This window comes from Prosopis cineraria, unplaced genomic scaffold (assembly GCF_029017545.1).
Source record: "Prosopis cineraria cultivar Desert tree isolate PC_DT_omini unplaced genomic scaffold, ASM2901754v1 PC1785, whole genome shotgun sequence".
Taxonomy (NCBI): Eukaryota; Viridiplantae; Streptophyta; class Magnoliopsida; order Fabales; family Fabaceae; genus Prosopis; species Prosopis cineraria.
In genome coordinates this window covers 1-26,674 of record NW_026557110.1, presented here as the reverse complement: position 1 = coordinate 26,674, position 26,674 = coordinate 1, and the positions used below count along the sequence as shown (strand labels likewise).

Genomic DNA, 26,674 nt, shown 5'->3' with positions numbered 1-26,674 from the left:
CTAAAATTGAGTTTCTTATATTTTTTCTAAAATTTTATTTTTCTATATCTTACCCATTAAAATCTTCTATTTATTTTTCACAAAACCTCATAAAATTCATTGATTTTTAATTTAAAAAAATCAGAATCCTAATTTTTTGGAACTTGCAAACCGCGTAAACAATGTTGTGGCATGAAGCAAAAAAGGAAAATTATACCTAGATCTTATAAAAAAGGTTTAATTATTAAATGGTTTCATAAAATTTATAAAATACTCTCATGTTTCAAATCTTATGTGTTTACAACTTGATAAAAGACATTTATAATTGAACAACAAGCATTTACAATTTAAAAAAAATAAAATCTTATAGTAAAAAGTTGTAATGTGCATTGCTCAATTATAAATGTTTTTTGTCAGCTTGAAAACACTCAAGATTTGAAATTTAAAAATATTTTTAAAATTTATAGACCTATTGGCAATAAAATCTTTTTTGTGAGATGTAGGTGTAATTTTCTCAAAAAAGTCTGGAAGAGACAAGCGAAACGCGTACAGGAGACACAAGATTCCACGCGGACCTTTTCTTCGAGATTCTTCACTACTTAATCATTGTGAGTAATACTTCTAATATTTCATTTTCAACTCAAACAAAAAAGTCACTACGACAACAAAAATGAGACGGTAATTTAATTTAAATTTTGAGCATTACAAAAAAACAATACAAGAAATGAAATTAATCTTAACCAATTCGGACGGGCTATAAATCCCATTTTTTTATTGAATTCTATTTTTATATTAAATGAATTAAGATAACTTATGAAAGTCATAGTTCAAGACTGAATTCTGTGTGACAAAGATATATACATAGAATAATTTGGCCAAAGAAAATAAAATAAACATGTCAGTAAAAAAAAAAATATAACAAGCAAGGGCTTGTTTAGCAACTAGTTTTCTGTTCTTAAAAAAAATCTGTTTAATAATTTGTTTTTAAAAAATAATTTGAAAAATAAAAAATTTAAATATTATTTTGGACAACAGAAAAATAAAAATATCTTTTAAGTATTTTGAAATTATTTTTTTAAAAAATAAAGAAAATATAAAAAAAATACTTTTTTATTTTTTATTTTGTTCTTAGAACACATTATATAAAAGGTTAATTTTTAAAATAATAACATAAAAATAATTCTAAACAAATGCTTTCTATCTACAGGCACAATCTTTGTTTTACAGCCACATACAAAAGTGGTTTTTTCCTAGATTAAACAATAATTTCCCAATAATTAAGGCTAACGTATGTTGAATTTGCCTGTGTTAAATTTCGAGGTACTTTCCTTTTTTCTTTTTAAATGGTCGTTCACAGTTTCATACTAATAAAACAACTTTCTATTTTATTTTAAAAAATTGCATTTTTACAAATACAAGTTTAAAAGAAGAACTCATCTTAAAAAAATTAGCCAAATAAATAAAAAGCTTCATGAACTTATAAATCTTACTTTTTTTAATTTGCCCCACAAATTTCAATAAAAAAACATTTGATTAATCCATCCATTCACGAAATTAACTTTCCTGAAATGATCAAAAAGTGTTGGCAAAATGAGAAAAAGAAAAATATAAGATAGAAAATTAATCTATATATTTTTAATGTTCTCTCTCCAACAGGAGAAAGTTCCATGCATTTATAGTTTATGAATATTGCGGATCTCTGCATTTTTTACCCCTTTCTTTCAACGCAATATATTTTTTTGACCGATTTCAATACAAAATATTAAAAATACACGTTTAATTATCACTAATTCAACCACAATTAGACAATATATCATAAAACAATATTTTTTACAAATTTATTTATTTATTTATTTTTGCCAAAGGAATTTTACAAATTTAATTTAATAATGAATGCAATCTTAGATCCAATTCAATTTAAAACACTGGTCCCATGCCTGATCTGCATCTTTCCTTCACCACATAATTCTTTCTTTCATCAATTTGCTTCAATTACAAATAGACCACAGAAACAAACAAGCCTGCGTCATCCTCACTCAACTTACCAGTAAAAGTCTCAGAAAATCTTTAAAAATACTTGTGAATTCATTCTATAACAACTCAGCAAATCTTGTGTACACCATAAAATACCCACAGGTAAGACTCAGTAATCATCAATATTCAATATAAAATTTATCATAGGCTGCACTATCCATACCAACTTATTCCACAAGTTTCGTGTAATGCTGAGGCGCCATTTTGTTGAAATTTCATACGCAAAACCAAATTTTCTCTTCTCAATTTCAAGAAAAACAGCTTCACTGCTTCCCATTCACAATTTCTTTTTCTTATTCAACTCAGAATTCTTAGTATCCAAAAATGTCTGCAAATAATTTGTTTGCTAGCTAGCTCCTTTGTCATCAACTGCAAAGTCAGCAACTTGATAATTGACACAGTCAAAATTCCAAGTTCAATGCCTGCCCTAGAATCCCTGGATTTCTTTCTGTGAGTGCTAACTGTATTTATATATGCCATGATATAAAGCTAGCTTGTCCATAAACCAACTTTCCAAGTTTTTGTTTTCAGATTATTAGACAAAGATTCAGAATCTAAAATGAATATCTTTTTTACTATTCCTAAAGCACTTCCAAGATTTTGGCTATCCTTTCTTCTGCTCATCTCTTGTGTTCTCTTACAAGGCTATGGAGATGATGAGTCTGCAAAAGGAGACACTAAAGTTATACGTATTGGTGCAATTATTGATGTTAATTCTCGTATTGGTAAAGAACAGCAACTAGCCATGGAAATTGAAGCTCAAAACTACAATAAGACATCGAAGACTCACAAGCTGGCTCTCTATTTCCAGAACGCCACTAAGGAAGCCTTCAGAGTCACATCTCTCGGTAAGCAATCTCTAGCATTTGCAAAGAAAACTATTTCAGAAAAAACCAACAACTACTCAAACTTTTAACTTGGTCTTTCAAGTATCGTTTCTAATAATTTGGTTCCTCACTCATTAAATTGCTTGGAATTTCTACCGATCACTGTAAACTTCTGACATCTGTTATTTGTTTTCCCATCACTGTAAACTCACACCTCAAATTTGGAATCCAAATCAACAGAGTATGAAAACATTAGCCAGCAAATTTCAAACAATGATAACATATCAGGGAAACATTGCTACAATGCAACAATTGAATGAATTATTTTTTTTTTAAGATGATTTGGTGGGAGATCAAATTGATGTGTTAGATACCAAATTAGGGGATTTCTGAACGGATTTGAACATCTTGCAGCTTTTGGTTTAGTTTATACGGTTCCCCCTTAACTGTGCTAAACCTGGTTGCAGCTGAAGAGTTAATTGAAATGAAGCAAGTAGAAGTAATTATAGGGATGCATACGTGGCAGGAAGCTGCTCTAGTGGCTGAAATTGGAAGTCAAGCTCAAGTTCCAATCATATCCTTTGCATCACCTGCAATTACCCCGCCATTGACACCGAAACGATGGCCTTATCTGGTAAGGCTAGCGAACAATGTGACTGCACAAGTAAAATGCATTGCAGGCATAGTGAATGCTTTCAGTTGGCAAAGAGTAGTAGTCGTATATGAAGATGACGGCTATGGTGGTGGAGACGACGGGATGTTATCACTCCTTTCTGAGGCCCTCCGAGACTTTGGTTCGCTAATAGAGTACCGTTTAGCTCTTCCACCAATATCTATTTTACCAGATCCAGGAGGGCTAATCAATGAGGAGCTGATTAAGTTGGTAAAGCAAAGTCAGTCTCGTGTTTTCATTGTTTTGCACTCATCCTTAGAAATGGTGACTCATTTTTTCAGAGAAAGTTCAAAGATGGGACTTGTGGATAGAGATTCAGCTTGGATAATCTCAGAGAGCATAACTAATTTGCTTGACTCTCTGGATAAGTCCGTTATTTCCTCCTATATGGGAGGGTCTTTAGGAATCAAGACACACTACTCAGAAAATAGCGGTGAGTATCAAGATTTTCGAGCTCAGTTCAGGAAAAAATTTCGTGCAAAAAATCCAGAGGAAGATAATAGTAACCCAGGATTTTATGCTTTGCAAGCATATGATAGCATCAAAGTTGTCATTCAAGCAGTAGAAAGAATGGAAAGGAACAATAGTAGCAGCACAGAGGCTTTGCTAAGAGAAATATTGTCTAGCAGTTTTCTAGGTCTAAGTGGGGAAATTCATTTTGAAGCAGGTCAGCTCTTGCAGAATCCTATCCTAAGGATGGTAAATGTAGTTGGGAAGAGTTATAAAGAAATAGACTTTTGGACTCAAGAAAATGGGTTCACCGCAAGCCTGCCTACAGGAAAAAGTGAAGAAAATGCTACTGCTAATACACAAAGTTTGGCCGGTGTAGTACAATGGCCAGGGAATTTGCAGAGAACTCCAAAAGGTTGGAATATGCCTATTAAGCGAAACCCATTGAAAATTGCAGTTCCAGGAAGAACTTCATTTTCAAAGTTTGTCAAGGTTGAATATGGAAAAAGTCCAGATCAGAATCAATACAGTGGATTCTGTATTGAGATTTTCAACAAGGTGCTAGATCTTTTGGAATATGATCTACCCTGAGTTTTATCCCCTCAATGTAACCTATCCTGATCTCGTTCAACTTGTGTACAACAAGGTAGCAATTCTTCTTCATTCAACCTTTTCTATCTTTTTCAGAAATAGAAAAGTAGAAGTTATATTACACATCATTTATCAGAGTGCTGTTAAAAACAATGACATCATTCTTCATGAATTTTAAGCAGCCAAATGTACGTTGTTTTCCTTCCTTAACTAGCAATCACTCCTTTCCCCATGGCACATGCTATAAGAAAACACTGAATTCAATTCAAGACTTGACAGAATTAAATTTTTTTCAGGGAATCTAGTATTTTTGTTGAAGGGAACGTGATGGTCGTGACCAAGTTCAACTGTGCCTTAGACTTCATTATTGTTTCCATTTCTAGAAGATAACAAACATCTTAACTTTGTTTTCTAAAGCATGATTCTCTCAATCTAGCCACCACTGAATATTTTTCTTTACAATCATTTTTGTCTTTACGTCGAAGCATGCACATGGGTGCGTGTGCATGTGCATGCTTGGCAGAGAAAACCTTCAATTTTTCATACAGGGCATTATGTCTTGTTAACTTCTGAATTTTATGTACCATTTTGGTTCTACCTCACCGAACTAAATTACTTCCTTTTTGTCTTATAATGGTGGTGGAAGACTTATGATGCAGTGGTTGGTGACATGACCCTACTAGCAGAGAGACTGCAATATGTGGATTTTACGGTGCCATATGCAGAATCAGGATTGTCCATGATAGTTCCAGTGAAGTCTGAAGACTCAACATGGATGTTTCTGAAGCCATTCACCTGGCAAATGTGGGCAGTTACTGGTGCAATCTTGATTTACACAATGTCAGTAGTTTGGTACCTTGAACAAGAACCTAATCCAGAGTTTCAAGGCAATTGGAAGAGACAATTTGGCACTGCTCTTTGGTTTACCTTCTCCTCCTTATTCTTTGCTCATAGTAAGCATTTTTGCTAAACTTCAATGAATAGCATTATTTGCTGCCATGAATAAGCTTAAGTGCATGTTAAAGTGTACTCATATGAGAAACCATCTAACACGTTAGATTGCACTTGGAGATTAAAAATCTTGAAAGATTTGGATCCCTTGCAAGACTATAAGTCAAACCCCCCCCCAAAAAAAAAATCTTTAATTCTTTGTTACAAGGCCCAGGGCTATACTGCATAAGGATTCATTGCCAATTTTGTCATGTCTCATAGTCAGTATTATGTGCCCATAACAGCACTTCTTAGGCTAAAAAATGTCAATTGAACTGCTTTGATTAATCTCACAGGGGAGCAAATGCACGGCAACTTATCTCGTGTGGTGATGGGAGCATGGCTTCTTCTAGTTATGGTTCTGACCTCAAGCTACACAGCTAGCCTTTCTTCAATGCTAACAGTTCAACAACTGCAGCCAAATGTTACAAGCATCGAGTGGCTGAAGATGAACAACATGAAAATTGGCTGTGATGGTGACTCGTTTGTTAGAACATACCTAGAGAAAGTTGAAAGGTTCAGCCCAAAAAACATCATCAACATAAGTAGTGAGTACTATTATGATGGTGAATTCAAAAACAATTCAATAGCCGCAGCTTTTCTTGAACTCCCTTATGAGAAAGTGTACATAAGTACATACTGCAAGATATATTCTGGCTCCACACCAACAACCAGATTTGGAGGACTAGGCTTTGTAAGTAATAATAATACTCCATATCTTCAATAACTTCCTTTGTCTCAAAATTAGGAATAAGACTTGGAAGTGATATGTTTTCTGTCATGTAATAATAAACATTGTTCATCTACCTTTACACAGTTAAGTATTTAACTTGGATTTTCTTTATCAATCACATTATGCAGATGTTCCAAAAAGGATCCCCAGTGGCCAAAGATGTTTCAAAAGCAATATTGCAGCTTTCAGAGAAGGGAGAACTAACCAACTTGGAAGCAAAATGGTTGTATCACTCAAACGAGTGCACCAACAACTCAACCTCCAATGATACACAAAGTCTGAAGCTTGAAAATTTCTGGGTTCTCTTTGTCATTTCTGGGGTCACATCTACCATCTGTTTACTATTTTCTATCATTCAGTCGCAAGGATTTTGTCAGCTAACTCAAAATGGGTCTCGAGAAGGCAATGGACTCACAAGTGATATAACAGTTTGGATAAGAGCAGTTGAATTGGCTAAGCGAGTATATAGCAGAACGCTTATTCAGGAAACTCAGTTGTATGGGCACACAATCGGGGCACAACAAGATTTAACTAACTGCTCTTCCAGATGGGACTACGTCAGCACCACAGATTCAACTATGCATCAACAAGATACTGCATCCCCTGTATCAACAGTTATTGTGCTCTCTTCACCACTGCCAGAGACACCAATGGAAACCCAGATAATAGATGACTTACCAGAAAGAACGTATATCTAACTATTATAGTCCTAGTTGGCTAGTTCATGATCTAATTATAGGAAATTAATTGTTGGGTTAAGGGTTATTTTTTCCCTTCAACTTTACTCGAAGGATCACTAGGCACTCGTAATTCAACAATGGGTCAATTCTATTCTTTAACATTAAAGATTCCCTTCTTCGTTATTCTATCGTTAACTCGTCATCTATTCATCATTAGTGTGCCCTATATTACATTTTTTAATGTTTTTTTCGTTATAAAATATTTGAGTTTGGGGTGCCCACTAACCCTTGTGGGTAAATTTGAGGGGCAAGAATGATCCTTAACTCAATATTTTATAATAATTTTTTTTTTTAAAAAAAAAAGCAATCTGAGGCTCACTAATGGTGAAAAAAATGGCAAGTTAACGACAAGGTGATGAGGGAAGGAATTTTTAATATTGAGAGACAGAATAAACCCAAAGTTGAGTTCAAGATAATGTACAAGTTTGTACTTGAGTTAGAAGTTTTTTTATACCTGTGTAATTAAGTTCACTAGCACGCTTATTTCTGTGCTCTCCTAGTGACTTCTTCAATGACTAGTCTCTTGTTGAAATGCCCAATTAGGAGGTGTAAATAAATCAGAAAGAACAGTCCTGAATTTAATGACATCCATGAGCAGCTGCACAATCTCCTTTTGCCCTTACTGATTGTGGAAAACACCTGTTGGAATTTTCACTAGGATCACAGTTCTTTTTGTTACATCAAATCTTCCATTTGTTTATTTATATTTTACATTAGAAGCCACTATTCTTTACTAAAATTTCCTGGTTTTTGGGAGTAACTTTCCCGTAATTAGTCAGTGAGAGCTTACAGAGTACATAACCTTAAAAATTATAATGACAGCCTAGAGAAAATTCATCCGACCTTAGATCTACTTTGAAATTTTCTCTACTCTGGGAGATAGTGTAACAGTGAACTTGGTCCACAACGAATAGAAACGTATCATAATCATTTATAATCAAAACTTCCTCTGACAAAAGAATTCCAAGACATCAACATCCCCTACTCTATGTTATCCAGATCGGTAAAATAAAATCTGATGCTTTCTACAATCAAGCAAATGAATCAAATTTACCGATATCCTCTCCCTCTCCCTCTCCCTCTCCTTCTTCCACCCCAGCCCCTGCCTCTACCCCGTGAACCACCACTTCTCCCACCACTGGGTAATCCTTGCAGTGATCTATTAACAAGTTGATTTTGTAAACCACCACCACCAACACCTCGGCCCTTCTTTGATGCAACATTGTTGGATCCCTTAGAGGGAGTAGCAGGCCGTTTTGCTCTGCAAGATGAATGGAAAATAACATAATTTCTCAATTTCAGTTATTTCTGCTGTTCTCATTCATATGAGATCTTTAATAAGTCTGACTTGGATCATATAAAGTTTCAGAGGTGTCGACAACCAAGTTCTTCACCAAACACAAGACAACTGTAGAGTTTTTCAAAACATTCAATTGTGGTTCTAAGCTACAAAAAATATTTACTTGTCATTTTTTTTATTGAAAAATCTAATAGCAAATACCTAAAATTGCGCGAAAGTTTAGTCAATCTGACTTTGAAAGTAAACAGAGTTTAGAGTCATGGAAGCAGACACGTACAAAAGATGATGAGAAAAGTCACTCATAATATGTTATATTTACAAAAAAAATAAAAATCATACCCAGCTGCCTCTGTTGAAGAAGATGCAGTTTTAGTTGCTTCTTTCCAAGAAAGGTTGATGCTCTCATCTCCAATAAAAGAAGGTGCCTTAGAGTGTAATGGCTAACCAGGTAAATTTGAAAGGAAGAAAAGGTAGAATAAAATATCAGCGAATAAAATACTTTACGCTTGAGCATATATTTTAAAGTCCTGCTAGGTTGCATCCATCTTACCTTTGTCATTACCAAAATGTTATTGCAGGTGCGCAACCCAGTTGTAGTGTTCTGCTTTTGTGTTTTCCGCAACATAGTGTGAAAAATGTAAGCATGGTGCACAATAAGAGAAGGTAAAGACAGAACTACCAAACAATAAGGCTCACAATTTTTTCCTTTGCTTCATCTGTTTTAGCAGCTGCCATTGATTCATTGTGCACAGCCATAACCTGATTTAACTTCCTCCCGGTAGCCCGGGTTAACTCCTGAATGTTATTTAATCTAAGAAAAAAAATGACCAGAACAAAGAATGTTACACAAGCCCACGGTAAGAGTGTAGAGAAGGCACACAATTTTTGCAAAATCAATAATTCAACAACAGAATTGCTTAGTTGCAACTATTCAGAATTTTCACTTTCCCAAAGTTATTGCAAGTTTGTAACAAGATGAAGGACAAAATCAGTATTCGAGCATGAATCATTGCTAACAAGAACACAAGTGGCCAATTTTCGAGTGCAATCAGATTCTTATGATGCTAAGTTCGTTTGATGTGGTAGCTAAATCCATGTAATTCTATTCTTGCATCAGACCCGTATGTCTTGATGACTAGGAAAGCTTGCGATTGGAGGACAAAGTGGTTCTTATAAGACTGTATTGCTAAGACAAAAGATATAGAATTGTCCCGCCAAAGATGTTAATAAGCTCACTCCCAGAGCATATACATACTCTGGTGAGCATCTTCTAGAAGTAGCCAGTAAGACATCTAGTAAGCATCTGATGGGAACCCAAACTCTAGGAAGACAAGATTAGACACAGCAGGAAAACCCAAGCACTGTTATCTTTTTTGCCACCTTTGACCAATCACAGGACTTACTTTTTACCGCTTGTTTTCCATGTTGTTCTCATCTATCATTCCCTTCATATTTTATGAGAAAAATAATACTAAAATAAAATAATTGCCTTTAAATATTCCAACCTTTTACTTGAGTATAATCCCTTGACTTGACAACTGTTACAAATTGATTTATATTAATATCATGCATGCTTCCCACAACTTCAATCAAAAAGTTAGCTGCGTGGAATGTATCCACAAGCATTATATTTCAGCCAGCCTTCTTCCCAAGACAAATAGAATCACATAACTCTAAGTCTATGGTATTCACCCAGCCCTCACTATTAAAAGAGCTGTTACTGTTACTATACCAAGCCTACATATACTACAACAACAAGCAGCCTCATCTCACTAGATAAGATCGGTTACATAAATTGCACGACGCCATTTTGCTATATCATTTACCAAGCTTTTATTAATGTTATTAACTAAGAAGTCTCGGTCAACAACTTCCAAGCCTACAAATACTCTAGTAAAAAAGACAAGGCATAGAAATAACAGAAACCTCATCTGCCCCGGGGGGGGGGGAGATATCCAGTAACCACACGGCAGAATACTATAAACAGACAATAGAAACAGCAAGCATAAATAATTGAGAAAATGCGCTGATTAGGGGCACATTATAGGAAATGATACGTTGACTCCTCTAAATCATATAGATCAACAGACATACCAAACTGAATATTAATAATGGAGTCTAATCAACCCAAGAGTTTACAATCAAGCCATACTGATACTGACACTTCAAGCAAATTTGATGCTACCCCAGGATACAGAAAGGTAAAAGAATATTTGATAGGAATTATGGAAAATATTACTCTAGAAAGAATAAGTTGCTTTTGTGTGGCTTTTGTCATTCAAATACTTTTTTGTAAGCTTTCTTAGTGAGAAGGAAACCTGCAAGTGAGATTTTTTTTTTTTCCTATTATTATAACAGCAAGTGGGTAGGAGGTTTCCTCAAAGGAAAGGAAACCTTGAGCCTCAGAAGCACCGACACGCCAAAATGGCTGGCGTGTCCGTGTCGGATACGTATCCGACACGGACACGCGTTCAGGACGGGGGAACGGCGCGTCCCTTTTCCCGGTTTCCGGCGGACGCGGGCAGATGCGGGTTGACACGGGCGGACGCGGGTCGGACACGGGCGGACGCGAAACTCTGCGTTTTTCACTTCTTTTAACTCAGTCCCAGCTCCAGAAATCCGATGCCCTAACATTTTTAGCTCCAATCGACCCCCTTCTCGTGTTTTCTGCTCTGTAACTTCACTGCCTGTGTTGGTCGTTCTCGTTCTTCATCTCTCACGTTTATTCACGCTGCCTCGCCGTCTGCTCCGCCTCAGTCTTCATATTCGACTGTCTGCTCTGCCTCAGCGTCTTCGACCGTCTGCTTTGCCTCTGCCTCACCGTCGTTCTTCAGCTTCAATCTTGGTAATTTGTTCAGTTCTTCATGTATGGTCATTCTTCGATGCGCTGCCTCTCGTTCTTTATGTATCTATCAGATTTGGCTGCTGATTTCGAATTTCTTATTATTGCATTGTTGGATAATTTGCTCAATGCTGAACCGAGAGAGAGCCAGAGCAATTGATTAGTTTTCAAATTTAATACTGAATTACTAATTTAATTTTTTTTTATTTAGATAGATTATTTTGTTGAATTAAACATTGATTTATTTTAAATTTTTATTAGCTCTCTTTTTGTTAAAATTGCAGGATATTGTTTAAAATTAAACCTGCAATGGCTTCTAATTCTAGACTCGGTAGTAGTTCAGGAAGTGTGAATTCTCAATTTCAATCTAGTAATAAAAGACAGAAAGAGAGTACTCCTTTATGGGCTTATGTAACTTTGGTTCCTCAAGAAAATGAAGGGGATGGTGGAAATAGAAGTTGGAAGTGTAACTATTGTAATAACCAATATAATGGCTCTTATTCTAGAGTTAAATTTCATTTGTTGAGGATCTCTGGAAAGGGTATTGCTATATGCCCGAAACTTGATGATAGTTGTTTAGGTGAAATGCGAAAAGCTCAAGAGGAGGCTGAGAATAGAACAAAACCAAGACATGTGCCATTGCCAACTCCAACTGAGAGCTTGTCTCCTTTATGTCAAAGGGGTTCTACCCCTATTCAAAGTGAACACAATCAGGGAAAAAGGAGGGCAATAAATACAATAGAAAGAGCTTTCCAACAAGGAGCTAGAGATAATTTAACTGCTGAAATTGCTAGAATGTTCTATTCGGCTGGTTTGTCTTTCAATTTGGCACGTAACCCATATTTTATTAGTGCATTTCAATATGCTGCCAACAATGTAATTCCTGGTTTTAAACCTCCTGGTTATAATGCACTAAGGTCTACTTTGTTGCAAAAAAAAAGGGCCAATGTTGAAAAGCAACTTGAATCAATTAAAGGGACTTGGAATCATAAGGGGGTAAGTATAGTTACAGATGGTTGGACAGATGTACAAAGAAGGCCATTAATTAATTTTATGGCTGTAAGTGATGGAAGTCCCATGTTTTTGAAGGCAATTGATGCAACTAGTGAGTATAAAGATAGATTTTACATGGCTGACTTGATAAAGAAAGTGGTTGAAGAAGTGGGGCCTCATAAAGTTGTTCAAGTAATTACTGATAATGCACCTGTTTGTAAATCTGCTGGTAAGATGGTGGAAGATGAATATCCTCACATCTTTTGGACACCATGTGTGGTGCATACACTTAATCTTGCCTTGAAGAATATATGTGCAGCAAAAAATACAGAGGCAAATGAAATTGTTTATGGAGAATGCTGTTGGATCACTGAGGTGAGGGATGATGCAGTCTTTATCCGAACATTTATCATGAATCATTCTATGAGATTGGCCATGTTTAATGAATTCGTGCCATTAAAATTGCTTGCAATAGCCGAAACAAGATTTGCATCAACAATTGTGATGTTGAAGAGATTCAAACTTATCAAAACTTCTCTTCGTACACTGATTATTAGTGAAGAATGGAATGCTTATAGAGATGATGATGTTGGAAAGGCTGCTACTGTGAAGGACATAATTCTTAATGATCTTTGGTGGGAGAAGGTTGATTATATTCTCTCTTTCACTAAACCAATTTATGATATGTTGAGATTTGCTGACACAGATAGACCCACACTTCATTTGATTTATGAGATGTGGGATTCAATGATAGAGCAAATCAAGGAATCAATTTATAAGCATGAGAGAAAATCACTTTCTGAGTACTCTTCATTTTATGAAGTTGTTTATAACATCATCATTGATCGATGGACAAAGAGTGCCACTACACTACATTGTCTTGCCCACTCACTGAATCCTAGGTGTGTTATTCTTATTTTTGATCATGAAATTCTTTTCTTTATCATTTTTACATCACAACTCCAATTAATGTTATTATATTCTTGTAGGTATTATACAACACAATGGCTTGAAGGTGGACTAAATAGAGTCTCTCCACATAGAGATGCTGAAATATCAACTGAGAGGAAAAAGTGCATTAGAAGGATGTTTCCAGATGAAGAAGAGAGGAAATTGGTTATGAATGAATTTTCAAAATTTTCTGGCTGTTCAGATGAGTTCTCTTTTGTTGATTCCATACAAGATAGATGGGTATTAGAGCCTAAGGCTTGGTGGAGCAATCATGGTGCTGATGCTCCTAAACTTCAAGGGACTGCATTGAAACTTCTCAATCAACCATGCTCATCATCTTGTTGTGAAAGAAATTGGAGCACTTACTCTTTTGTTCATTCACTAAAGAGAAATAAGATGCTTCCAAAAAGAGCAGAGAACTTAGTTTTTGTTCATTCAAATCTTCGTCTTCTTTCAAGAAAGAGTGAGAAGTATTCTACTGGAGAAAGTAAATTGTGGGATATTAGTGGAGATTGTTGGGAAATAGATGATGTTGAAAATCTTGAAGTTGCAAGTTTATCTCTAGATGAGCCAATTTTGGAGAGAGAACTTATAGGAGAAAGTGGTGGCGTCAATGAAGATGAGGAAGATTAGAATTACTTTAAGTTGATAATTATCTTTTGACACTTGATAGTGTTTAAGTGCTTGACTATTTATTGTATTATATTTTGTTATGGCATTAGACATCTTGAAATTGTGTTTTTAGACATCCAAATATTTAATATTTAATTATTTATATAGCCGTACCCGTATCCTAAAATTCTGGAAAATAGCCGTGTCCGCGTATCGTATCGTATCGTACCCGATACTCGTACCTGTATCGGTGCTTCTTAGCCTTGAGCTTATAAATAGGTTGCTTTCATGTACTTTGAATCGGATTTGATGAATGAAATTTTTCGCATTGATGTTCTGAAAGTTTCTCCTCCAGTCCCTTCGTTCTGTCTCTTTCTCCACCCCCCTTGGCTACTCTATTCTTCGTTCCTCTTTTCTACAATTCTCCCTTCTCTATTTCTGTTTTTCTCTCTACTCTTCCTCAGTTTGAATCTGTGGCAGTGTGTGTGTGTGTTGCATCAATATTGAGTATCAACCGAACATTACCAAAAGATAGCCTAATTTTCCGTAGTCCAGTTTTTCTTTTTCTTTTTGTTTTTTTTTTGGGTTCTTGCCATGCTCTAGTGGTTGGGGGTTTGATTTGGATTTTTTGGGCAGCCTCAGTTAGTAGGATAAGGCTTATTGTTGTTCCAGTTACTCAGTTTAAGACAATCATAGTTGAACCTTTCAAATAGAATTTCAGTTCAATCACTCTGCTCCAAAGATACTAGTTTAGAGTGGGACCAAATTGGTAATTCTCCCAAGGAAGAAGCTAATATATGAAGCTGCATTGAAGTATGAATCATTTACCAGCTCTCACCCTCTTCACAACCCAACTAATTAACTAAAAGTTTTTAACTCTGCTTAGCTCCATAAACTGACAACAATTTCCCCTAAAAGAATAATGTTAACCAAGAAATCTACACTTTCACGAGTAAAAAGAATGAATCGTTTTCATAATGCAAAATTAAAAGATAGGTTGGTTATGTATTATGTACAGTTTTTAGAAGAAAGATAATACCTCTCAGTAAAATCCCGATAATGCTCTGAAAAGTCATCTCCAAGCCTATCAGATGGCTGGCCAGTAACAATCTTGTAACCACATAAACTATTTGTGGCATTAGGAACCTACATAATAGCTGAAATCAATTAACAATACCTCAGCAGTAACTTACTCAACGGTGTAATATTTCTGCAAGGCTGATACTGATAAGATTTCAAATAACGTGCCCATAAAGACTTATTCAAGAAAGAAGCATCAAAAGATAAAATAGGATAAATTAAGATAATTAAGATAGATTATTTGATTCAGTCTTTTATTTAGTATTTTATTTGGTATTTTCCTCTATTTAGTTTTTATTTAGATTTCCCTAGATTTTATTTAATTGTTTAGATTTGATTCAGCATTTTAGATATTTGGATTTTTTAGTATTTTGGATTTGAGGAGAATCTATCTAGTTATCTAGTTATCTAGATTTTATTTAATATTTTATTGTATTTAGCTTTATAAATATGACTAGCAACTTAGAAGCTAGCATATCAGAATTAATGAAACAGTCTTTCAAACCCTTTGGAGATTCTCCTAAGCGTGGCTATTAAGAGGAGTATAGAACGAGATTCTTGTTTCATACCCTCCTAATAGATTTATTTCTCTTATTCTATTTTACTATCGTGAGCACCTACCAATTTGGCATCAGAGCCATGGTCACTACACGTGCTGGTCAAGAGACCAACCCTACCGATAACCCATCCAACATCGCCTCAGAAAATCCTAACTTGCTTGCACACGATCTGGCTCTTATCTCCTCTAAATTAGAGAAACTCAACATATTACAAGAAAAGATAGAAGCCTTAGAAGCATCAGCAACACAAAGAAGTAGAAGGACTCCAGAAAGTCGACACAGACGCCGTAACTGGGATGAGGAAAGTGAAGAAGAATTCGATTATTACAAGAGGGGGTCACGTCCGCCTCAACCCAAAATTGATTTTCCCAAATTCAGCGGGGGTGATCCTCGGGGATGGATTCTTAAAGCTGAAAAATATTTTCAGTATTATCATACCCCAGAAGAATCAACGGTGGATATAGCATCTATGTCATTAGAAGGAGATGCTTTGGATTTGTTCTCTTGGTTAAATTCAGAATGCACCTTACTATATTGGGATGAGTTAGTGAAGGCGCTACAGGAGAACCACGGACCACCTGAATACCAGAACCTGGACGAATATTTGTGCAGAATCAAGCAAGACGGCTCTGTACAAGAATATCGACAGGAATTTGCAAGGCACGTCGCCAGAGTAAAAAACTGGCCTGAACACTGCCTTCTCGGCGTGTTTCTCAGTGGGCTAAAGGAGGAGCTCCGATCAGACGTTCGAATTCACAAGCCCAGGAGTGTATATCGTGCGCTCAGCCTCGCTCTGGAATTCGAAGGGAAGATGACTTCGAACAGACCTAAACTGAATCTGGGTCAAAACCCGACTCGACCTTATTATGGGTCCTCAGCCACCGCACGTGACTCGAATCAACCACCAAGGAGGTTAGCTGGATTCTCACCGGCGAACACGAGCCCGAACGCGTACAGGACCCCAACGCATACTGTGTCACCCTCAGCCTCCCTCACTCCAGCAAATACGCATCCTTCTAAGCTTCCTCCAGGCAAGATCGAACATCAGAGAAGGAGAGATAAAGGACTGTGCTTCCACTATGGGGAGCAGTTCCGGCTTGGGCAGCGATGTAGGGGTTCCTTCTCTCTAATGGAGATCACTGAGGAAGGTGAGGAGATTTTTCCTCCCCTTGATGACGTCGCGCTTGAAGAAACAGAACCTGAGGGAGCCGAAATTTCACTAAATGCCATCCTGGGAAATAATTCTGGCTCAGCAATGAAATTAAGTGGCAGATTAGGCTCTAGACAGGTGTTATTATTGGTGGATAGTGGATCCACCCATAATTTTATTTCTGATGCATTGGTTCAGGAGCTTCATCTACCTACCCAAGCTATTTCTACTTTTGGGGTCCAAATAGGCGATAGTAGTATTGTGCGATGCAACCGAGTTTGCAAAAATATTGAAGTAGAATTGACGGGGTTAACAATTAAAGAAGATTTTTTCCCTTTCACTCTAGGGGGTGCTGATCTAGTTCTCGGTATTAAGTGGCTAGCATCTCTCAATACAGTGCAAGCCAATTGGAATCAACTCTTCATGATTTTCTGGATGAATGGAAAGCGGTATAAGTTACAAGGAGTTCCTAATGCTGCTAAAGGTGCTCAATTTAATTCAATGCAAGCTTCCGCTGACCCTAAACCTTCCCAATATTTCAACCCAGAACCTTTATTTTCCACATTTCCTGCCGTCTTTGAAGAACCCATAAATTTGCCACCCTTCCGAAATCACTCCCATACCATTACCCTATAACCAGGAGCCAACCCACCCAATTTACGACCCTATCGATATCCTCATTATCAAAAAACTGAGATTGAGAAACAAGTCGAAGAATTACTACAAAAGGGATTTATTCGACCCAGTTCCAGTCCATTTGCCAGCCCAGTCTTACTAGTTGCAAAGAAAGACGAGTCATGGCGCTTCTGTGTAGATTATCGAAAATTGAATAGTATCACCATTCCAGACAAGTACCCAATCCCCAACATTGATGAGTTATTAGATGAGTTACACGGGGCAACTTATTTCTCCAAACTGGATCTACGATCGAGATACCACCAAATTCGGATGTCAACTGATGATATTTACAAAACAGCGTTTCGAACTCACTCCAGGCACTATGAGTTCACAGTCATGCCTTTCGGCTTAACTAATGCACCAGCCACCTTTCAAGCAATCATGAACGATTTATTTCGTCCTTATTTACGAAAATTTGTACTTGTCTTTTTTGATGACATCTTGACCTACAGTTCATCTCTTCAACAACACCAAGAGTATCTACACACCCTATTCCAGACTTTACAAGAAAATGTATTCTATGTAAATTTAAAAAAATGCTTCATTGGTCAGCCGAAAGTTCCCTTTTTAGGACACAACATTTCTACCTAAGGGGTTGAAGTTGAGGCTGGGAAAGTAGAGGCAGTACGAGAATGGCCTGTCCCGAAGAATGTAAAGGAGTTACGTGGATTCCTAGGCCTTGCAGGATATTACAGACGTTTTGTGAAGGATTTTGGGATTATTGCACGACCACTCACTGAGTTGACTAAGAAAGATGCCTTCTTATGGTCTGAACTAGCTCAGCAGGCTTTTAACCGCCTTAAACTTGCATTGATGACGGCATCAGTCTTACAGTTACTGAACTTTGAGGAGGAATTTGTAGTTGAATGCGATGCGTCCACAGAAGGTATTGGAGCTATACTCCTACAAAACAACCATCCCATTGCTTACTTCAATAAAGGATTTTCATTCTCTAATCACTTCAAATCCACTTACGATCGAGAACTCCTAGCGTTAGTTCTTGCAATACAAAAATGGTGCCATTACCTCCTCGGGAGGCATTTTTTTGTTAGAACAGATCATGCTAGTCTGCAATATTTGCTACAACAACGCGTCACCACCAACACCCAACAAAGGCTAATCATCAAGCTTTTACCATTTAATTTTACTAGTATACACAAGGCAGGAGCAGAAAATAAGGGAGCTGATGCATTATCACGGCGACCCCAGCATGCAGATTTTTTTCAGTTGGCAGTCCCTTTCGCTACAGAGCTTCATGACCTCACCTCTGAATTAGCCTTAGATCCCTTCATTAAGGAAATATGCAGGACAGACAGAAAGATCCGTCGTCTCGACCTAGATTTCACTTGGTTGATCAAAAACTCTTTTATGACCACAAAGTAGTCATTCCCTACTCATCCCAACTACGACCGAAGTTACTAGCAAAAGCCCACTCGACTGCAGTTAGGGGACACGGTGGTTTTCTTAAAACATTCAAGCGACTATCAGAGAACTTTTATTGGCCTACTATGAAGGCCGATGTAAAGACATATGTGAGGCATTGTGCCACTTGTCAGCAAAATAAGTATCAAACTTTGGCACCAGCAGGACTTTTGCAACCCTTACCTGTACCCTCTCAAATTTGGGAGGATATCTCACTGGATTTTATCACTAGTCTCCCTAAGTCAGGAGGTTTTGAGGTCATCTTGGTAGTAGTTGATCGTTTGAGTAAGTATGCCCATTTCCTTGCTCTTGCGCATCCATATACCGCCAAAAAAGTGGCCACCATCTTTTGTGAGGAAATTGTCAGGTTACATGGGGTGCCTCGCTCAATAGTATCTGATAGGGGCCCTATCTTCATGAGCTCTTTTTGGCAAGAATTATTCAGATTAAGCTAGACCAAATTAAAAATGAGTATTGCCTACCATCCCCAAACTGATGGTCAGACAGAGGTAGTCAACCGCTGTCTTGAAGCCTATCTCCGATGTTTTGCACATGAGCAACCTAAGTCATGGCACAAGTTTCTTTGCTGGGCTGAATATTCCTATAACACAGGTCATCATACATCAACCAAACAGTCTCCTTTTAAGCTAGTATATGGAAGAGATCCTCCGCCCTTATGTCCTTATGTCAGGGGTGAAACCACTATCGCTGAATTGGAAGATCAACTAGAAACTAGAGATGCAATGCTCAAACTCTTGAAGGACGATTTACGCAAGGTTCAGGACCGGATAAAGGCTTATGCTGACAAACGTCGGAGAGAAGTTGAGTATGCCATGGGTGATGTAGTGTGGCTACGAGTACAGCCTTTTCGCCAACAATCACTGACCAAGAAGAAGTTTGAAAAATTATCACCTCGCTTTTTTGGTCCTTACAAGATTATTCGAAGGATTGGAAAGGTGGCCTATGAGTTGGAACATCCTGCGGATGCTCGTATTCATCCTATTTTTCATGTATCTCTCTTACGCCCAGCATATGGGATGGAGGCGCCAACTACACCAGCTTCTTTACCACTATCAGCTGATTTTGAGTTACATGTGAGGCCCCATCAAGTCTTAGATCATCGTTGGACATGTCATCATTCGCTGGAGCTATTAGTGGAATGGCATGGGCGACCTATGGAGGAAGCAAGTTGGGAGGACTACGACCTCCTGCATGTTCAATTCCCCTCTTTTCAACTTGAGGACAAGTTGAGTTTTCAAGGGCGGGGTAATGATAAGATTTCAGATAACGTGCCCATAAAGACTTATTCAAGAAAGAAGCATCAAAAGATAAAATAGGATAAATTAAGATAATTAAGATAGATTATTTGATTCAATCTTTTATTTAGTATTTTATTTGGTATTTTCCTCTATTTAGTTTTTATTTAGATTTCCCTAGATTTTATTTAGTTGTTTAGATTTGATTCAGCATTTTAGATATTTGGATTTTTTAGTATTTGGATTTTAGGAGAATCTATCTAGTTATCTAGTTATCTAGATTTTATTTAATATTTTATTGTATTTAGCTTTATAAATATGACTAGCAACTTAGAAGCTAGCATATCAGAATTAATGAAACAGTCTTTCAAACCCTTTGGAAATTCTCCTAAGCGTGGCTATTAAGAGGAGTATAGAACGAGATTCTTGTTTCATACCCTCCTAATAGATTTATTTCTCTTATTCTATTTTACTATCGTGAGCACCTACCAGATACAATTACCTTGTGAGCTAGATGATGAAATGTGTATAACAAGCACTCAACATAAGTGAAGTTCATCTCTTCTCCAGTCTTCCTCCAAGACATGTATTTCTGACAGAATGAATGAAAAACGATTTTAGAAGATGAAGAGATCAAGGAAATAGGCAATGTTAAATCACCATACATGATTATGATGTTGAAAATAATAAGCTAGAACAGACAATTATCAAACTTATATATAAATTTATAAAAGATAAAGTTCTACGCTCAAATTTATATGATACAATGGCTCATAAAAGTTGCCAAAAATTGTGTGAAACTTAAGCTAGCCATCTCTTTTAGCACATCAAAGATGTGCTGGGATATTTAGCAGAACATAAACCAGAAAACATAATATTAATTTTAGCAGGAAACATGGTTAAGATGTAGTACATTATTGATTATTCATATAAACTATTTATTGATATTGCATTTTCAACATACTTTTAGCAACTGAACAATAGAAGGAAGAATTTGGCGTGAATCTTGTGGTGTAGTGTAAGGTGAAAATTCTGCAAGGTCTTTAAGTAGATCTACTTTTCGTTCTTCAGGAAGCTGAAAAGAGAGGGGGGAAAATCATTATGTAAGTCTCCCCATATGGAAATAAAAATCTCAGTTGAAAGATTTCCACAAACAAACTCCACTCAGGTGTCACTACTAATTAGGAACCAGCTTCAACTAACCCCAAACTACTATAACATTTGGTAAGCTGCCTAGTTGAAATATCAAAATATATTTTCTTATTATAATTTTTACCAGAATAACGCAAGCAACTAAAATTCACAAAGCTGACCACTCTTTAGAAATAAAATAACATGAAGACAGAGTAAGTTCAGAAGGGATTAAGTTTTCTGAACTGTTCTTCCTCCATATAAAAAAAAAAAAAATTCAAGACGCTTACAATTCCTATCAATTTGACAATCACTATAGCATAAAGATGAGCAGAGTTGCATCAAGGTTGGTAAACAGTACATTTAGTTTAAAGAAAGTTAACAATCAAAAGGTTCATGGAATAAGTAGAAAATAAAAGATTTGTTAACCTACAAGGAGAAAATTATGCCATGCATTATTTCATATATTAAACCAACAGGCAGCTAGAATTTTGTTGAAGGTCTTGAATGTAATAATTAAAAACACAGAATCTCAGTGTTATAAGTCACGTATCAAAATCAGAATATTTGTTTTCTAAATTGCCTTTGTTCCCATTCCCTGAATACAAGATATTATTATATCAATAGTATCAAAATATAACTCCAATTTTGTACAAAAGAAGCGCAAATGAAAGAAATAAGACCTTTGTACACCCTAACAAGGGAGATTAAATAAACAAGCTCAGAAAATCAAGCACCTGCCCTTTTCTTTTGATGTAAGGTCCAAAGAAAGCAAAAGCCCTGCCCCCTTGGGGGTGTGGGGGGCCAATTCTTTTTAGGAGGGAAATGTCCTTTAAAATGTCTGATCAAAAAGCACCGGTTCTATGCATTGAAATTTTGTATCGCCCATATTTGACTAAACACAAGCCCCCAGAAACTTTAAGTGATTATGTTAGATAGTGGTAGAAAGAATAGGGAGAGAAGGATGGGGGGAGAAGAGATGAGAGAGAATAGAAACTGGAATAATACTTCTGAGATTACTCCAAAAACATAATTCTTGATTTACAAACTCCCCCACTTTATATAGTCGCTGACTTACTAACTCCCTGTACCACTAACAGTTACTGACTAATAACTACCCTCTTCTATTAATTACAATTTACACATCAGATTACAAATACAAATTTTAATCTAACATAGTGGCCAAGTCAAGTATTATGCAACAAATAAGGATTTGCATATTTTCCAATATCATATCATTGCATTATTGTAAACAAAAAAAAAATTAATTAAAGAAAAAAAAACAATAGCAAAAGAAACAGGATTCTCTATCGCTAAAGTATATTGCAGGAATAAAGCATGTTACTGAATACAGAAAGGTCAGAGCTTTAGTGAAACCACACATATGTCAACCAATGTTATGAAAACAAGACCAGTCATTGAACCAGTTGAGGTACCGATTCACGGTTCAATAGTCGAACAGTGATCTAAACCGGGGTCCAAAAGGACATAAATAAATTGATATATTTTAAATATTATATATTTAAAGTAGAAAGAAATAATCATATATAGTAAAAAAAATGAATATGTAATTTCAAACAAGATAATTTGTAATTTATAACATCATTTTAATCCAAAATATATATAATTATTCATAATTTATAATTTATAACTTTAAAATATATACATATATACATAATTCATACATATTTCTTGCATTTTTTCATTTCATCATGCTTATTGGGTATAAATATGCATAAATTATATTTTAGAAATATGAATTAAAAAATAAAAAAAATAAAAAAGAAACATGGCTGGTTCAACCAGTTCACGAGCGGTTTGCAAGAAAAGCGGTTTTTAGGTGTAATCGAAAACCAATTGGACCAGTTCTGATAACAGTTGTCAACTACCAACCTCCACATAACTAGTGTCAAGATTAGCATTCCAATGTTATTGAAATATTAGATTATATTAAATTTATCATGCAAAAGGCTGTAATATCTCCATAATTAGTAGATTTTATTGATTTGTCTTGTCCTATGGAACCTATCTAATTACACATTTAGGTTATCTATTTTTTCTTTTCTTTTTCTCAGCAATATGCTTTTTCTAAGATTGATAATCAATGTCAACATTACAATTGCCTCTAATTCCATGGTCAGATCAATGCAAATCACTTCCTACAATAATATATTCAAGGGTACATGTATTTCAATTCTTGCATCGGTGTCAATCCCCCTCCTCATATATATTGGTCCCAGAAACAATACATTGAATATCATGTTTGTTCTTTGAAACTAAAAGTTCAAAGGTATTACCTGGTCAAAAACAGGAATGATGAACTTGTTTACATAGGTAAGAAATTTGCTGCTAGATGCACCCCTCTGAGAATTTCAGCCGTTTTCAGAAAACTCAAGGGGAAACCAAATAGGTAAGATGAAAATTAAACACTCCTTACCACAACAAATGGAAGTGCCATGTGAAGGCATGATATCAATCTGTCAATATGATCAGCATCTGAAGCCTGCAATTGTTCATTAAGGAAACATAAGAATGAGACAAAAACATAATAGTTGCATAGGGTGAACTTCTATGTGCTATCATTATATTTCCAAAATGAAGACAAATTTATCTTACTTTCATAATTGAATCCCATGCACATGCCCAATTCCACATCCTTCACACTTTCAGCATGAAGCCTAACAAGTAAAAATTACTGCCTACTTGATGCAAGATTAGGATAGTTTCCCGATGACATTTTTAAGGATTAGAGAAAGAGAGAGGAAAGAAGAGAAATGAGACCTGATGGAAAAATAAATTTACTCAACAACAAAGAGAAAAATGCAGTCATCATTACCAAAACCAATGTAAGTCAGACTAGTATTTCAAAAAGCAGCATTGTGATGAGAAAATCTAAAATAATCATCACAAAAGAGACTCTCAACAGTGTAAATCAAAATGCTAAACCCATTTTACTTTTTGCAATGATTAAACCCCTAAAATATAAATAACTCCCCAGAAACTTATTTTACATATAAATGAGCTTGTTTAACAAAAGGGGACACTTACATTGAATTGTGCATCTAAATCAGCTTGCCCCTCAACAATTCCAATCAGTTCTTTCATTCGCTCAGGTGGAGCTTTTTCTCCAAACAGGCTCAAACTCTTCAAGAAATCCATAAACATTCGAAATTCTGTGCCAGATACATCTTCTAAACTCTACAATGGGATTCAACAACAATAATGAACTTTCTATAATATTAAAAAATAAATAAATACTAATTAGACTGTGGGCCCCATGTTTTGCACAAAATCTAACATAAGTTATATTGACCATGGTTTCCAAATAGAAGTGACTTATTTTTAATTTGATATGATATATTTTAAACACAAAATTATACTGATAATACTATTCAGTTAGCCAAATACTGATACCTTTTTTATCAGATCAGTTATGTGTCTTTCCATTTCCTCCTGGGGCTTCAACAGTTCGGATTTAATAGGAAAAACCTGAAATAATGATAATTAGTATTCCTTTCTACTCAAAAGATGAAATGAAAAAGGGTCCACTAGAATCATCATTTGGCTTTTCACCTTATCTCTAACAAAGTTTATAACTTTTTCACGAATAACATCATCTGTACTTAGCTCTTCAACGCTCCCAATGTGCTTGAACAAGGTTGTCAAGGAAGCTGCATGACCATCTATTCCATAAGACAGCTAAAGATGCCAGTGTAATCACATATGTTCAGAATTTTTAAAAATATGAAGCAACTTTTGCTAATAAAAATATATATATATTAAGCATTTGATTCATTTTTGTAGAAATTTTAGAAACGACATGTTGCATAAGCTCACCATCATATTGATAAGTTGATTCATAATAGCTCTCATATTTATCACATACATTTCTGATTATTTATGCACGTGTAAATCATGCATGTGCATCTGTATTGGTCTGTAGTTTTCTAACCAAAAATTAAGGTATAACTGGTTTATGATTTGAAGTAAATATCTAGCAACAAGGTATTGCAAACAAACAAGTAAAAAATCTGTACAAATTTATTCCAGAGATTCTTTATGGAAAACCTACAAGCTGATTTTTTATGAAATTACTATGATAGTGTGTTAATATGGATTCAGATAAGGGCCCTTCAGGAATTTAAACCAAGAGATGATAACCAAGTCAGAAAAGTTATTGTAATCCTAACCATAAAATCCTAGCTGGAATGATACGTCCAAGATTAGCTTCAATTCTAACTACCATATTATTCCATTAAGAGTATTCTTGCTTAACATAGAAGAGTATAAAAATACCTTAACATCTTGCCTCAGTAAAGACATAAGAGCCTTGTGTACAGCATCCCGCTCCACAAATTCCTCTAAGAGCACCAAGTGAAAAAGATCAGAATCATAGCAGATGATCAAGTTCTGATGAACAAAAAACTTCATCAACCATCAATTACCAGATCCAAGAATTTGCACAAGAATATCAACATCTTCCCTATATTATCTGGTGTATCTGAGCAGAGGAAAGGGGTAATCCTCTTATGCTTGCACCCGGACCTGTATATCAGGAAAAGACACACAAAAGAAAGAAAATAAGTAACAGCAGATACTGAATTGACCAATGATCCACAGGGCGAAGAAAATGGTTAATGCAATACTCTTAAACAATCATTTTATTTTCAACCTGTCATAACAAAGCCTACACATATACATTGTCTTGCTTCAATTATTCAAAGAGAGACAAGGCACTGAATTTATATTTAGTAAGTGGTATGAAAGTAATGATGTCATGGCATAACAAAAACTACTAAAAGAAGCTGTTTTTACCAAAGGGTAACTTGATTTCTTTCTTCAGTATAACGCTTCTTCACTGCCAAGTAGGAAGCTATAAATTACTATAACATATGCTTGTGTTTCGTGCGAATAGCGTACTTACCCCAAGCTCTTCTTCCTCAACCAAATCAAGATGGGCATAAAGGGCAGGACCAGAAAGGTCAGGGAAGAACTTGAAGAACCTGGGAATGAGTTGAGCAGCCAGCTGCTTCGCCTTATTACTAGTCTTGGCTGCATCAATAATTCCCTGGTAGTCCTTCACATTCTGTAAAATCCCACTACACATGAAATCCAAAAAAAAAAAAAAAACACAACACACACACACAACTAAAAACTCCATTTACGAACTAAAACCCTAGAGCAAATAAAAACAATCGCTAAATGATTGAATTCAAGCGCGTTAAAACAAAAATGGAGGACCTGAGACTTGTCTTTGGCATTATTGAGTTGCTCGCCGTATTCATAGAGTCTCTCGATGAAAGCAGCCTCATCAGAAGGCTCAGTCATTGGGGTATCAAAAGCTGATTGAGAACTGAATAAAAATTAGTATAAAATCAGCATGAAGAGATGAAAATAAAAGGGCTTTTGCTGGGAGTTCCTACGTGGAGTGAAGCAGGGTGCTTGAACTCGGTACTGACTGAGTAGTTAAAATGACGCAGGAGAAAAGAACAAAAAGGAGTGCAGCAAAGAGAGTACCTGAAGAGCTTGAAGTTAGTGTGGGCAATGAGGAAGGAACACGAAGACGAAGGTAATGGGAGATTGACTGATCAACAGTTCAAAACTCGAATCAGGAAGACTTTACCAAAGGCTGTGAACTAAGAACCTGGGCCTTCTCATCATTTTGCATGAAATTTCCGCGTC

General features: G+C 35.9%; 2 protein-coding genes across 2 annotated transcripts; one reads left to right on the top strand and one right to left on the bottom strand.

Moving 5' to 3' along the window:
• The first annotated feature begins 2,545 nt into the window (after positions 1-2,545).
• Positions 2,546-5,228, top strand: LOC129300880 (glutamate receptor 2.7-like). The gene is made up of 2 exons (XM_054939481.1): positions 2,546-2,861; positions 3,308-5,228. The coding sequence occupies exons 1-2, from the start codon at positions 2,573-2,575 to the stop codon at positions 4,552-4,554; spliced, it is 1,536 nt and encodes a 511-aa protein (XP_054795456.1). The 5' UTR covers positions 2,546-2,572; the 3' UTR covers positions 4,555-5,228.
• A 630-nt stretch (positions 5,229-5,858) lies between these two features.
• Positions 5,859-26,608, bottom strand: LOC129300879 (apoptosis inhibitor 5-like protein API5). The gene is made up of 17 exons (XM_054939480.1): positions 26,510-26,608; positions 26,234-26,334; positions 25,917-26,078; positions 25,289-25,402; positions 24,566-24,691; positions 24,407-24,481; positions 24,041-24,190; positions 23,430-23,495; positions 23,290-23,355; positions 20,826-20,936; positions 20,364-20,453; positions 14,755-14,861; positions 9,014-9,128; positions 8,868-8,933; positions 8,657-8,757; positions 8,072-8,278; positions 5,859-6,043 (listed from the first exon to the last, which is right to left on the bottom strand). Exons 2-17 carry the CDS (start codon positions 26,318-26,320, stop codon positions 5,950-5,952), a joined length of 1,737 nt encoding a protein of 578 aa, XP_054795455.1. The 5' UTR covers positions 26,321-26,334; positions 26,510-26,608; the 3' UTR covers positions 5,859-5,949.
• Positions 26,609-26,674: the final 66 nt, after the last annotated feature.